The sequence below is a fragment of the Microcaecilia unicolor genome, chromosome 3 (genome assembly GCF_901765095.1).
Source record: "Microcaecilia unicolor chromosome 3, aMicUni1.1, whole genome shotgun sequence".
Lineage (NCBI taxonomy): Eukaryota > Metazoa > Chordata > Amphibia > Gymnophiona > Siphonopidae > Microcaecilia > Microcaecilia unicolor.
Genome location: NC_044033.1, coordinates 164,271,827 through 164,287,283, shown reverse-complemented (window position 1 = coordinate 164,287,283; position 15,457 = coordinate 164,271,827). Strand labels below are relative to the sequence as shown.

General features: G+C 41.4%; 1 protein-coding gene across 1 annotated transcript in view; it reads right to left on the bottom strand.

Annotated features, from left to right (window-relative positions):
- Nucleotides 1-15,457, bottom strand: part of LOC115464858 (enoyl-[acyl-carrier-protein] reductase, mitochondrial-like) — a 74,109-nt gene that overhangs the window by 30,180 nt on the left and 28,472 nt on the right. The window contains exons 4-5 of the mRNA XM_030195215.1: nt 14,309-14,452; nt 9,876-9,978 (exon numbers count right to left, since the gene is read on the bottom strand). Of these exons, the coding sequence (XP_030051075.1) occupies nt 9,876-9,978; nt 14,309-14,452 (247 nt within the window). The remainder of the gene's footprint in view (nt 1-9,875; nt 9,979-14,308; nt 14,453-15,457) is intronic.

The following is a 15,457-nucleotide window of genomic DNA, read 5'->3' as shown; positions in this document are numbered from 1 at the left end:
GGGTGGCGACGCCGGTAATTGGAAACAAAACGGGAGCTGGGCAGACTTCTACGGTCTACGCCCTGATCGTGAGTGAATAGATAAGGGATGGACTGGAGTGTAAATTTAAGGGGCTTCGATGTTAGCTTCAGAACTTAGTACAAGAACAGTACTGGGCAGACTTCTACAGTCTGTGCCCTGAGAAAGGCAAGGACAAATCAAACTCGGGTATACATGTAGAGTATAACATACCATGTAAAATGAGTTTGGACAGACTGGATGGACCGTACAGGTCTTTATATGTCATCATTTACTATGCTACTATGTTAATGCTGGGGCCGTATCTGGTGAGTGGCATTGAATTTCCAGGGTTTTTTTGGCAGCTAAAAACATTGGCTAACCGGCTAAGTTATAACAGCCAAAGATAGACCTGCTATTTACATGGGTCTATCTGGCCGCAAAACGTAGCCAGTCACCAATGAATATTGGCACTAACAGGCTAGCTCTGTAATCAGATTGTAAGCTCTGTCGAGCAGGGACTGTCTCTTCATGTTGAAGTGTACAGCGCTGTGTACATCTTGTAGCGCCAGTGTGTTTTTTCTAGCAAAAAGGGTTCCGGTACTCAAATGCTAGGCCACCCTTTAGGGGTGGGGTGATCACTGAGGGACCCACCCCATCATAGCTAGGCCCCCTGCAGCCAGTCATAGAATTTATGACAAGACAGAGTTGGTGTGTAGAGCCTGAGCTCTTTCATTAAAACTTGGGGTCCAGGGGTCAATTTTAGCAGACAATGGAAAGGTACTCAGTACCCCCAAGTACCCCCTCAAAAAAAGCCCTGTGTAGCGCTATAGAAATGATAAGTAGTAGTAGCAGTAACGTCGCAAACAGGGCTGGCTGAAGGGATAGTGGTGCCCTGAGCCAACTGGCTTTGGCAGCGACCCTCCATCGCATCACATCACATCCAATGCCACCCCACCTTGGGATAGCATTCTTCCCCTGATACAGTCTCTTCTTCTCTGTCCCCTTCCCCAAGGGGCTAGCACTGCTTCTTCACATCTCTCACCAACCCCCGTGGTCATGTAAAGTTTACATTGATCGCCAATGGTAGCAGCAGAAGCTTGACAGGCTGCCTTCAGCCAGACCCTGGGTCTTCCATATGCTGCATTCCACCCACAGGAAATTGCATCAGAGGAGGCAGGATGCTTCAGAGGAAAGACCCAGGCTCTGACCACCTCCAACTGACATAAACTTTAGAGAACTGCAGTGGAATGAGTGAGGTGAGAGAGCAGTGCTGTACCTGTGGGGTTGAGAGAAAAGGCTTAACCTTTAGAGCAGGTGAGGTCAGAGGCTGGGTATTTTGGCACCTTTAATTGCCAGCCCCCTAGGCCAGAGCCTCACCTGGTCCATTGGTTAAGCCAGTCCTGGTCACGCGACATAGCCGGTGACCGGGCTAGCCGCTAAGCGGTAAGATTCAGCCAAGATAGCCAGCTATCTTATGCTGAATATTAGCGCTTAGCTAGCTTAAGGCTTTTTAACTGGCCAGAAAACATTCCTGACCAATTAAATAGTTTTAAATATTGGACAGTTGGAAAATATAGCGCCTAATTTTGTGCAATCAGGCATTTCTGGGGCGGATCGGGGCCAATACTTGCAGAAGTGCAGATTCTCATTGGCACATATACACACAGTTATGTCTGCCTTGGAGCCAGGCAACACGTTGTGTGGAAACTAACTGGTGGGCTATTTAATAAAGGCATGTATAAAATAGGCATAACATATATTCCTATGTGCTTTCCAGTCTAGCAAACCTGTTATAAAAATACCATCCCGGGGAGCAGCTTTGACTAACCCAAACTGCTGCAAAGTTTTTGTGTACTTATAGCTAATTAATCCAGGTAGTTTCCCTTTCAAAACTGCCTATAAACTGTCCTCAAACATACTATTTGTGTGGGTGGCCAATCAGGAGTAAAATAGTGCCGTACGGTACATTCAAAAAGCCAAATAAACATATGCCGGCCAATATTCAGCGCTATCGAGCCATCCAGAAATAGCCACTGACCAGTTAAATAGCATTTTGATGCCTAACCGCTAATATTTAGTACGAGATAACCAGTTAACTCTGCTGAATATTGCCAGTTAGTGCCAAAAAGATAACCAGATATATCGCACGATAACCGGCGATATTCATTGCTGACCAGCTACGTTTATCAGCCAAATCGAACTGCCTAAATAGCAGTCCTGAATTTGGCCGCTATAAACTTAACCGGCCAGTGCTAAATATTGACATAGCCGGTTAAGTTTGATCCAGTCAAAAAAAAAAACCCCCTGGATATTCAATGCTGGTTACCGGAAACAGCTCGGTATTGAATTTCCAGGGCCGGCGCCAATCGCTGCACTTAGGCAGGCTGCCTCCCACGGGCTGAATGTTGACCTCATGATGTTTGTTCCTCTGACTTTAACCCTGACCCACCACCATCTCGAGAACTCCTCTTTTTATTCTGGAACATATGCACACTTGTGAAAGCCCCCACAAGTATTGTCAGATGCTCTAAGGCGGTATGCTTTTAGCTGGGACAATACACAAGATAAAATACCTATTTGCCTAGGTGAATCCTTTAAACCATTTTCTACCCCCAGATTTTGCCACACACCTCAAGTGCATTTCTGAGTGCACGCAACATCTGCTTAGAACTGTTTGAAATGAGCTGTCTGGGCCAAATTGAGGAATCCTTTTGGATGATCAGATCTGTGGCCCCCCCCCCCCCCTTTTGAGACATTGCTATGTCAGCATGTCAGGCCCCTCAAAGTGATTGAAGTATACCATTGTGAAAGAAATTCAGTGAGGTGGTTGCTGCTTGATTTTTGTTGTGAGGATATCTGATGAGTTTGGTGGGGAAGGTGAGTGCTAGGTGGAGGGTTTGGTGATGTTGAGGGTGTGCGTCATCGTTGTGTGAAGGCTGTTGGATGGGGCTAGTAGATAGTAGCCGAATTTTGTGATTTATTTCTTTGTATAGGGGCTGTGAGTGTTATGGGGATAACAGCTGGGGAAGGTGTGGGGCTGATGGATTTCCTGTCCCAGTTGTATTGGGAAATGGGTGGTAGAAAGTGGCTGGGGGAGTGAGGCAGTGGTGTGAAATAGCTGGATGGGTGATGGATAGGGTTTGGTGTCAGTTCCTAAGGCAGTGTTGTACAGTAACTAAGGGGGTCTTTTACTAAAGCTTAACCCGAGTTATCTGCAGCAGGGCTCGTAGGAATAAAATGGGCCCTGCCGCAGATAACTCAAGCTAAGTTTTAGTAAAAGACCCCCTATGTAAATATAACTAGTTACTGTACTTAAGTAGAAGTTTTGTCATTTACAAGTAAGAGTGACAAAACTTTTACTTAAGTAAAATTTGTTACTTTTACTTTTACCAAAATAATACTAATTTTTACTACTTTTACTTAGTTACATATGATGTTTGCAATTAAAAGTAAAAAGTACAAGCAGAAGTGAGACATAAATAAGAATTCCTCAGTAAACCTAACAAAATTGCAAAACCTGGAACAGGATTTTGCTATTGCAAACCTCATCATGCAAACAGTGGATCGTCTCATGTTCAGCAAATATACCCTATAGTTGCCTGTGTTTGTTGAATTGGTTACTGGTCTCCAGCCAAACAGAACAGTGATAAGTTGGGTCACTTTGAAGTGCAGGTGAAGATGAAGCTAGTTGCAATTTTTGGTGATCAGACATATGTCTCTACCACAACAGACTGCTGGTCATCCCATGGAAAATTTTACATTGAGGTGACTGTCCAGTGGATTGATATATTCTTTAGAGAGAAAATCTTCTTGTCTGACCCTAAGACTGAAGGGTTCCTACACATTGACGTTCTTGCACCAGTTCTTGAAGATATTCAGAGTTTGCTTTCTGACGAAAAATTGTTAGAAAGTGATTTCAACTTTGGAAAAGCCTTCTCTGTAATTGGACAGCATGATGATAATGAAGATGAAGATACAAGTGATGAATTAGACAGTACTACTTCTAATTTAGATGTTAAGGACAATGATAATGATAAAGTGTTTCAGACAAGAGATTCCCTTGATCAATATATGCAGACCCAGTGAGAAGACATCAATAATACTGCAGCCTGGCCTGATTTGAAGGAACTTTTTATCAGACTGAATAATCCACTTCTGCTAGTACAGTTGTTGAACACCTTTTTAGCTGGTGTAATAATGACTCACAAGCTCACTTGTATGAGTGATAGTCATTTTCAAAATTTAGTTTTACTAAAACAAAGTGGATTGAATTGTAGAACAATAAAGTTGTTGGAATAAAAATGTTAACAATAGCTGCATTCATCGTAGTTGCCGTAATTTTTGCTTAAAAAGTATTATATTAAGCAATAACTCTTTTACTTTCACTTAAGTAAAATTTTTACTATGTTCTTCACTGTACTTTTACTTAAGTATTAAAATATAAATTTATTTCTACTTGTATTTAAGCTGTTTGACCTAGTACTTTGAACAATATTGTCCTAAGGTGATGGAGTCTTTTGTTTTCATGGGAGGGGTGGGTAGGTACATTGTAGGAAGAAGTTATGTCGGATATTGACACCAGTCACTGTTTTGTTCGGAGTTAGGGCAGGGGCTGTAATGTTGGAGGAAAGTTTAGTTTTGTGAAATGCTGGCTCATTGAGGAATAAGGTTGAGCTATTAGTTGAGGAAGTCAAGAAGCAGGCTTGCAGAATAGCTTACAACATGGAAACTTGGCTAAGGGAGGTTGTGTGGGGAGTGGGCTTATAGGGTTGGGAAGCATGATGAGAGTGTTAGCATTATTTTAAGAAAAACCTAGGGGTGGTATGGGTTCCCTTCTTTGATTTGTTGAAGATGGAGTGGTTGTTGGTGAAGTAGGTAGTGGGGAAGATGTTGGGTATTTTGTTCACCTATCTGGTCATGGACCTGTCGCTGGGGCAGATGGAGAATTTGCTTTAGGTGATTGGGGAGATTGTAGTAAAATCTGATAGGTTAATTGTGCTCAGAGATTGTAGCACACATTTCTCTGAACCTACACCTCCTTTTGAGCAGTCCTTGATGTTGGGAATATCAGAGTTAGATGGGATTGCATTATTTTATCACTCTCTTGTTGCCTACAGAAAAAAAATCTGTTACACATAAGCAACATTGTTGAATCAAGCACACAAATGGGTATATCCCTAGCTTAGGGCTGTTCAGCAATATATTGCCTTAGTTGTAAGATCAGACTGTTGTCAGTTCAGAAGGACAAATTGTCCAGTACCACTTGAGCAAAGGCACCATACTGTGGTGAAGGTAGTCCTATACAATCACGTGTAGTGAAAATATTAAAACTGGAGAAAGCAGTAGTTTTGCAGATTGTATTAAGAAGGCAGATTGCTGTAGGCCTTTTGCAGCTGCAGTATTTCTGATTTGATAAAATGTGAACTTTGGAGCTGAGAGAAATACCTGCTCATTCATAATTGAATTGAATCTCAAATGTCAGCTACTTCAGTATAATTTTGTTTGTAAATGGCATACCAGTTCTATTAGGATTGAAGAGTTTACAACGCAGCATAGATTTCCAAATGAAGTTTGGTCCCTTCAAGTAGCTAACTAGGACCTACAGACAAAGTAAAATATGTAGGGTTTCTTGCCAAGCAGTGACTTGAAACTTCACACAGAATATGAGAAACTGTAGTAGTTCATTTAAGGAGAAATTAAAATTTGGAATTTATGCAAAGAACAACTTTGTGATGATGGAGCTGAATATATGGTTCGTATATCATTACTCTTGAAGTTCACTAAGTCTGGCCAATATAGTATCCTGAGAAGAGCTGTGCATGAGTTCTCTTCATGTGCTGCTGGTCTCTTTAGCTATTTTCATTTTGGGTTTTTTTCTCCTTTGTGTTATTATGCTGAAGAGGAAAGGAAAACAAAAGGAGGTACCTCCTCAATCCTCCCAAGGTCTTTTCTGCCAGGCCATTATAATAGAGCAGCTTACATTGCCTCAGATGGATCTGGAGATCTGCTCGCTATACCAGGCTGGAAATGGCGGCTCCCCATTCTGAGCTGAAAACCTAAAACGTTTGCACACCTACAGCGCAGCTTAGTAAACAGGGCGCTAAATCTTATAGCTGATGTGACTGAAGAGTGCTTTCTGGTTAGGACCTTAAAGGGTAGTAGTCCTAAAGCTTCAAGAGGGTGCTTATATTTATGTTTATTAAAAAGCTTGTTATCCCACTATATCTGAATGCAGGTCATAATGGCTAACAATTAAAACAATACCAAATTTATATAAAAAATAGAAAAGAATGCCAAACTAAAATAGGAAAGTAAAGAACCAGTCAACAAGAACCATTCATATATATTCTATAGGGATCAGGAGGCCTAGGGGCATGTATTGAGCTGTTGAAACAGACAGACCACCATGAAACCCTAAAACATCATGGCAGAGGTACTACAATTAGTGAAGCAAGGACCAGACTGAAGTGTAAGGTACAGGGTGCTGTATACCACAGTGTTTCTATAAAGTAGGTTGCTCATGAAGTTGGTTACTGGCTCTGATTGGGAATCTGAAAGATTATTTGCTGGAGTGTGTTCACCATGAGTGTACCCATATATAATTTCATGAAAAAGGTTGGAAATTAAGATAATATAAGGGGTGTAAATACCTAAGAATCGTTGTAGGGGGGGGGGGGGGGGGGACACATAATAGGGTCATGGCCATTCTTTGAGAAGTAGAGAGAAAATCCCTTCCCATTAAAAATATTCATTTGCCTGGTGGAAGGCTCTGAAGTAGCTATTCCAATCTATTGGGTAGGCTGCAGAACATCCAGAGTATGCTTAATTTCCCAAGCTATGAGATCCAGAAATATGAGGTCTGAATACGGAAGTGGACCCTCCTATTGTGTGTAAAGGAAAGAGAACTAATTATGTCAAAGCTAGTAGGGCACTATAAGAAATGTGGCACATGACTTGCACAGGTGTTAATGAAACATGGGTAGCACTCTAGGTCTGAGTGGAATTGAAGGTATGACGAAGGAACAACCAAGTCCTTGGCAATGCTAGTGTATCTGAGATGAGTTGTAATTGAGAAAGCAGAATAGAACAGCAGAGAGGATGCTTTGGAGCTCATTTTCTAAAGAGAAGGATGTCCGTTTTTCGACACAAATCGGAAGATGGACGTCTCCAACTGCACTCCGTCGCAAGGGCGGCCAAAGTTCAAGGGGGCGTGTTGGAGGTGTAGTGAAGGCGGGACTTGGCCGTGCCTAACACTTGGACATCCTTGACCCATAATCGAAAAAAACAAGGACGTCCCTGACGAACACTTGGACGTTTTCACCTGGACTTGTTTTTCTTACGACTAAGGCACAAAAAGGTGCCCAAAATGACCAGTTGACCACCGGAGAGAATCGGGGATGACCTCCCATTACTCCCCCAGTAGTCACTAACCCCCTCCCACCCTCAAAAAACATCTTTCAAAATATTATATGCCAGCCTCAGATGTCACACTCAGGTCCATGACAGCGCATGCAGTTCACGGGAGCAGTTTTAGTGGGTACTGCAGTGCACTTCAGACAGGCGGACCCAGGCCCATACCCCCCCCTACCTGTTACATTTATGGAAGAAACAGAGAGCCCTCCAAAACCCACCACAAACCCACTATACCCACATATAGGTGCCCCCTTCACCCGTAAGGGCTATGGTAATGGTGTACAGTTAGGGGTATTGGGTTTTGGGGGGCTCAGGACACAAGGTAAGGGAGCTATGTTCCTGGGAGCATTTTATGAAGTCCACTGCAGTGCCCCCTAGGGTGCCCGGTTGGTGTCTTGGCATGTCAGAGGGACCAGTGCACTACAAATGCTGGCTCCTCCCATGCACAAATGGCTTGCATTAGGACGTTTTTGACATGGACGTCTTTGGTTTTGAAAATTGCCGAACGTCACAAACGTCCATGTCTAGGGACGTCCAAATTTAAGGATTTGGACATCCCTGACGGTATTTTTGAAATGAAAGATGGACGTCCATCTTATTTCGAAAATATGGGTTTCCCTGCCCCTGGATTTCGCCGTTTTGCAAGGACGTCCAAATCACAACTTGAACGTCCCTTTTGAAAATGCCCCTCTTTGTGTTCTAATCGCCATGAAAAATCAACGTGAGGCATTTTGAAACTTCAAAAGAGGAATATCAGAAATCCCATATGGAAGGAGTGTTCACAAAGGTTGAAATACCTGCTGTACTTGCCAGCTAACTGATTATGTTGTCTGGGTATGTAAGTGGTCTGTATGTGGATAGGGCGGTGGGAGGAGTGACCTAGTGGTTAGGGTGGTGGACCTTGGTCCTGAGGAACTGAGTTCAATTCCCACTTCAGGCACAGGCAGCTCCTTGTGACTCTGGGCAAGTCACTTAACCCTCCATTGCCCCATGTAAGCCACATTGAGCCTGCCATGAGTGGGAAAGCACAGGGTACAAATGTAATAAAAATAAAGCCCCAGATCATGGTTGTTCTTTGGCAAAGGAGAGCCCAAACCCCTTGCCTGTTCACATAAACATCACAAGTTAAATAGTCCATCTGAGTCAGTATACAGAACTGTGAGAGGGTGAAGGAATAGTCCTAGGGCATTAAAATTGGCCCTGAGCACCAAGTGGTTAATGTGGAGAGATGTATCATAGCTTGGTCACACTTTTTTATACAAATGTTAATTCTCGCAATGAGTCCCTAATCTCAGGTGTGTGTGGAAAAGACTAAGTAATGTTGTCATAGTAGTAAGAAAGTTCATGTAAGAACTTTTGGAGTCACTGCATTTAGGATGGTAACATTCTTAAGACTACCCAGTTAGGGGGTAATTATCTGGAAAGAAGGAAAAGATAAAGGGCAGCCAAAAGCTGAAATGTTGCCGAATGTTGAGTAGACTATGAAACAAACTATCTATCTATCTATCTATCTATCTATCTATCTATCTATCTATCTATCTATCTATCTATCTATCTATCTATCTATCTATCTATCTATCTATCTATCTCATGCCAATGCTTATAACAGCTGTATCTCATGAGAAAATGGAAGCAGGTTTCTAATTCTCTTGCTGTGCAAAGTGGGAAAAATGGATCCCATTTACTTGTTGTACATAAATATCCTAGTATTTTAGAGATGGAACTGATAATGGAGCCTGGAGAAATTATCAGAAGTTATGAAGGTGCTAAAAGAATTTAGGAATTGGTAGAAAAAGGAGTAGTAGTTGAAAAGGGAATATCCAATTATGTTTGAAATCATAGGCAGGTGAACCACAGAGGCTACCTATGCCGAGGGGGTGCACAAGAAAAGATTACCGATGAACAGATGACATTGGTACTAGATATTAGATTTCTTAGTTTGGAACTCAAGGGCTTATAGTTAAAACTAGAGGGGCCCCAGATTCCATTATAGATACTAGAGGGGCCCCAGATTCCATTATAGAGTACTAATGGTGTGTAACCTAACAATTACACACACCAGCTATTACAAGAGCCATAGACTGGCTGTGGTCGCATAAATACAGCAAGGGCACATATAGCTTACATTATTCTGTATTGTGCATGTTAGGTGGCAGCTTCATCCAGACCTCTCCCATGTGAACACCCCCTTGCATTTTCACACTATGCCACTTATGCACCCCCTTACAGAATAGTGGTTTGTCACCGTGCTGGTATTCTGAACATTTGGGTCATCAATTATAGAACTGCTCTTTTTGTCTTCTCCAGAGCAGACTGGCTGTGTAAAGCATCTGGGCTATGTTCTTACAGTCTTTTCACTGCTGTTCAAATTCTTTTTCAGTCTCCTATCTCTGGACTACAGTTTTAAAATAAATAGACATATCTCCCAGGCGTCAAGATGATCAAGAGCAGTGTGCAGTTACCTGTCTCTAATTATGTTAATGGTATTAAGTCCCATTGCTGCAGCAATCTGAATGACAGCTTGTCCAACTGCACTGTTAGCACCATTCTGAATCACTGTGTCCCCTGAAGAGAGAAATATATATCATGCATGGCCAACAAAAATCACATTTTCAATTGCTATATGCAAATTAATAGCTCTGTCCAGCAGATAGCCTGATGACCTCTTGGTTAGTGCTCTAGCACGCCATAATTGAAATATTGGTGTTGTTCTTGACTCGGCAGCAGTCTAGATTTAGGGTGCGGAAGAGGTAGAATGTGCATTGAGTCTGGAGACTCCACCAATGCTTTCTCTACCATAGTACAGAACAGGACAACATGGTAAAAGTGCCCCAGGCTTCTTTTTTAAAGGATAGACAAGAAGCACAGCTCACAACAAGCAAGGTTGCTGATGCTGGCCAGACCAGCTGAAAAAAATTGTTTCAGTACATGTAGCAATCAGGGAAAGGAAGGGGCCAATGGAGCCCAACCTGCCAGCAGACAAACAAAGGGGTTGATAAGTTGCTGCTTCTACCTCACACCCACAGAAATAGAGAAGTGGATTAGTGCAGATGGAGAGGAGCAGAACACATTAAGGAATTGGTTGGCAATGCTGGCTGCTGCCGCTTGCAGATCAGGCATTGGAGAGCTAATGTGGCCCCTGCCAGCTGCCAGTGAAAGCAGAAAAGATAACTGGGAAGATATATTGTCCATACTAATGCTACTACGTCTAAATCATTCTCACCTGATTCTGAAGTTTCACAAGGATCTATTTTAGCTTCCACGCTTTTCAACATATTCCTTGCACCATTTCTTACTCTCGCAAAATCTTTAGGGCTTACAGCATACGTATATGTTGATGACATACAAATATTGTGTACCCTTGACCCCTCTAATGTGCATCAGATCTTGGATGTCAATGATGAATTCACACAACTAACCAATTGGTTAGCAATTAACAAACTGGTTCTTAATCCTGCCAAATCAAAATGCTTGCTTTTTAGTAAACAAATGAATAAGGCACCTGTGATCCCTATTCTTCTCCGAGATACTCCTATTACTCTGGACTCAACCACCAAAATTCTGGGTGTCCTGCTTGATAACTCTCTCTGTTTCATGCCACAAGTAGGAGCAATAGTGAAGAAATCCTCTCTCAAGCTCAGACTGATTCGCAATCGTTATTACATCCATCAGCTTTGAATATTTTGGTTCACTCCTGGGTCATTAGCCAGTTAGATTATTTTAGTGCCCACTGCCCTCCATATTGGAACTCAGAATAAAAGATCTTTAGAGACTTCAATTGATACAGAATACTGCCATTAAACTAATTGTAAGTGTGGAAATTTGACCATGTAACGCCACTGCTGAAAACTGCCCACTGACTACCTATATCTCATCATATCATCTACAAGACATTACTTCTGATTTTTAAAATTCTTCATATGGGAAATCCACTGTATTTGTCACACTTCATAGTTCCTTATTGCCCATTTTTTTTCTCTCTGATTATCCCAGTAAATCCGACTGATTGTTCCCTCATTCAGAGAGATTATCCATGACCCCTTATGACATTCCATGTTCTTAGTCCAAGGCCTGGAACAAGGGAACATGATGCCACAGCACCTCAGATTCCAAACTTCCCAACAACAGTTTAAAATAGACCTTAAGACATTTATTTTTGCTGATTCATTTGCATAGTACATTATTCTTTCTTCTCCTTGAGTTACCAATGTGGGCCCAGAAGACACAGTTAACTCCCTCATGTGTTGACTGCGCCCCCTGTCCTATCAAATATTGTAGTTCTCACCTATCTACCCTCCCCACTCTGTATTGTTTTCTCTCTCTTATTCCATCCAATGTAAGCTTTGTAAGCCGATCAAATAATCATATTTTGATGAGCGGGATAGTAAATCCAAAGGGGCAAAAGCGGGTTGGGCACAAGATTATGAAGAAGGCAGAGGAAGTGTAGGAGAATTGGGAGGTAGGGATAGATGGAGAATGAGGGGAGTTGTCAGGGTCAGAGGTTAACTAGAAGGAGGGTTGGGAGGAGGTTTACAAATAAATAGGCAGATAGGCCAGGAGGGGGAGAGAGATGAAGTTAGTCCCCTGATATTCAAAACTATTTGACTGGCCAAGAACAGCTCCTGGACGGTTAAATAGGGTTTAAGTGTGTAACCACTGATATTCAGCAGAACATAACCGATTATGCACAAATATTCAGCGACTAACTGGCTATGCTTAAATAGTAGGCCTATCCTTGACTGCTAAAAAGTTAACCAGTTAGTGCTGAATATCGGCATGATAACGTTTTAGCGGCCAAAATAAACCCAGATATTCAATGCCGGTCGCTGGATATGGCCCGGCATTGAATATCTGGGTTTAACACTGGCGTTAGGTACAGGATTTAAGGGAGGAACCAAAGATGAGATTCAGAGAGCAAAGTGGGGGAAAAGAATGAGAAATGTATTTGGGAAGGGGGGAAGTTTGAAGAAGTGTAAAGAAAAGAGAGAGAATGAAAAAAGAGAGAAATAAGAAATTAAGAGGTCAGTATACTAGACTGCATTAAAATCAGCTGTTAAAATGCATAAACCCAGTGTTTAATGGGCCTATTGACAATATTAGTGATATGCAAATGAGAAATGCATTACTGCAGACAGTAAAGTAAGCGCTTTAATGCAGTCAGCTTTGTAAAATGTAACTACAATTTCCTGAAGTAGAGTTAACTTTTATGAGTTCCTAGTGCATCTGCGTCACATTTTTAGCATTCAGATGCATTCACTGTGCAGAAAGGTAATGCGGTAGTTTGCATACATTTGCTTTTTTTGACCTCAGGATAGATTTTGCACAAGTACTAATACAAGCTAGTTTACACATGTTAGCAGCTCTGCTGGCAGTCAGTAGTACAGGGGTGTAACATGTGTTAATGCTTGTATTAACATTAATACAGATCAGTACGTTGTCCCCAAAGTGACTGCGAACACTGGGTGAGAACGGTGAACGAGCGATAAGGTAAGCTATTTTAGGGGCCCTTTTACTAAGCTGCGGTAAAAGGAGCTATGCACTAGCAACAGTGGCTGTTTTTACTGTGTGCTGAGGCCCTTTTTACCACCATAAGTAAAAAAAGATCCCCCTCCCCCCAAAAAAGAAATAGCCATGCGGTGAGTTTGCACTTATTGTGCAGCCATTTTGGGAGGAGCATTTACCGCGACTCATTGAGATGGTGGTAAGGGCTCCCGTGCTAACCCGGTAGTTTTGATGACCCTTTTATGGCTATTTTCTGCAGGTTACGATATTTAAATCAATAAAAAGATTTCAAACTAAAAAAAATGCCCATGAAGGCAAAATCTCTTGTTGATCCATGGAAAGTCCCAGGCTGAAATCTGCTATGTTTTGAAAAAAGTCACCAGCTCTATATCAGATTCTTCCAAATCTTCTTAGTTTCCCAGCTCCTATTGGGAATAGTGATATCCTGTGAATGCAAAACGGGCTGAGGTCTGCCTGGTTTTTAAGATTCACACCAAAAAGAAAAAAGGACAAAAGCAACCCTATGTATAAAAACAAGGCAAAAAAAGTAGGGATGGATGAATAGCCTTCCAATGAACCACAATATGAGGCTAAAAGAGGTAGAAAAAGTATTTATATATTTATTTAAAGCACCAGCTATGAGAGGATCCAATGTTCATTCAAATTTCAAAAGATTCGACAAGATGGCATGCTTCAGCATGAGAACGCCTGCATCAGGAGTTGTACAATCTATGTATAAACGTATAAACAAAAAATAAGAAGCATATATATAATATAAATAACAAAAACATAAGGACATTCAAGATATTATCAAATGGTAGCTAACATAATAAATGCATTACATTCCCAATAAAACCAATAAATGTACACATCATAAACATAAAGGGCCCAGTTTACTAAGGTGCGCTAGCATTTTTAGCGAGCGCTAACACTAGAGACGCCCAAAGGAATAGCACATGCTAAAAATGCTAGCACGCCTACAGTGTGGCTTAGTATACAGAGCCAACAATAAATTATGTTACCTCTATTGTATAATTTATAGTTAAATAAAACATATAAAATCAACATATGACATAGGAATGACACTAAATTGTTATAAAATCGCTGAAATACGACACCATGTTGAGTCTTTTGACACTTGAATGAACATTGGATTCTCTCACAGCTGGTGCTTTAAATAAATATATAAATACTTTTATCTACATCTGATATCCTCATATTGTGGTTCATTGGAAAACCTTTTGTCCATCCCTACTTTTTTTGCCTTGACTTTTAAGATTGACATTGAATAATAACTCTACATTCCATCGGTTGATAAACTTCTGATAATGGAACTTCATAAACTGTTTAACCATGTGAGCAAATTTGCTACTGTATACCTCAAGCTATTTACCAGGCTTTAAGGTTCCAAAATCCTTCAGCATCCGATAAGCGGTGCAAGGATTTACACCGAGAGTTGCAGCACTAAGAAGAGGGATGTCCTTCGCAACTGGGATCACATCAGTCACTTTACAGACTGCTTCCGTCCTCCAGGTACCTAGATGAAGAAACCAACAGCATTTTGTTAGCAATGCAAGCTCTATCTGGTATTTATATGGATGAAGTGAGGTAAACATCCCCTTTCCTGCAAACTATTTGATCAATTTGAAATGAATTAATATTTTCACAATGATTCCAGTATTATGCAGTTCATAAAATTAAGAATTTGCATGTTTTGTAATAACAGGTGTAGAAATTTGCATCTTCATTTTGTAGTTTAGATTTGTGCCCTATATATATATATTTTTTTATTATTATTATTATTTTTTAACTGCTTCTCCAGATTTTTTGGTCTGGTTTACAGTTTGGTTGGAAGTTTACTTTCATTGGGATTGATTCCCAGTTTTTTTTTTTTTTTAGGGGAAATCCTTCTAACTCCTCCACTCAAAACTCTAAATAATGATTTTAGGGCCCCCTTTACCAAGCTGTAGCAATTGGGGGCCAGCGCTGGCGTCTGCACATGTTTTGCATGCGTGCCGAGGCCCCTTTTACCACAGCTGGTAAATAGGAAGTCTCACTTTCCTTCAGGAAATGGCTGGGCAGCAAGTAAAGCACTTCCTGTGCGACCATTTCGGGGGGAGCCCTTACCACCACCCATTGAGATGGCAGTAAGGGCTCCCGTGTTAACCCAGCGCTAACCAGGCAGTGCGCTGGAGATGACTAGGGTGGGAAATACTGCCAGACTGCTGCGGTAGTCTGGTGGTACTTCCTGTATAGTGAGCGGTAAGCCCGCGTTGGGATTACCGCCGCTTAGTTAAAGGAGCCCGTGGTGTCTTATCTAATTACTGATGAGTTGAGTATTCCAGTCTTCATCAAAATCTTGCAAGGCCAATAGCTAGACAACTGGTTGATTATTTAGATTCAACTAATCTTCAAACAAGGATATAGAGGAATAGATCAACTAAACCAAATCATCCAAATGAATTCCACCAAAAACTTAATATGGGACAAGGCTCAATCACCTACTCACATATGGTATACAGAGTTTTTCTCACTAAAAATT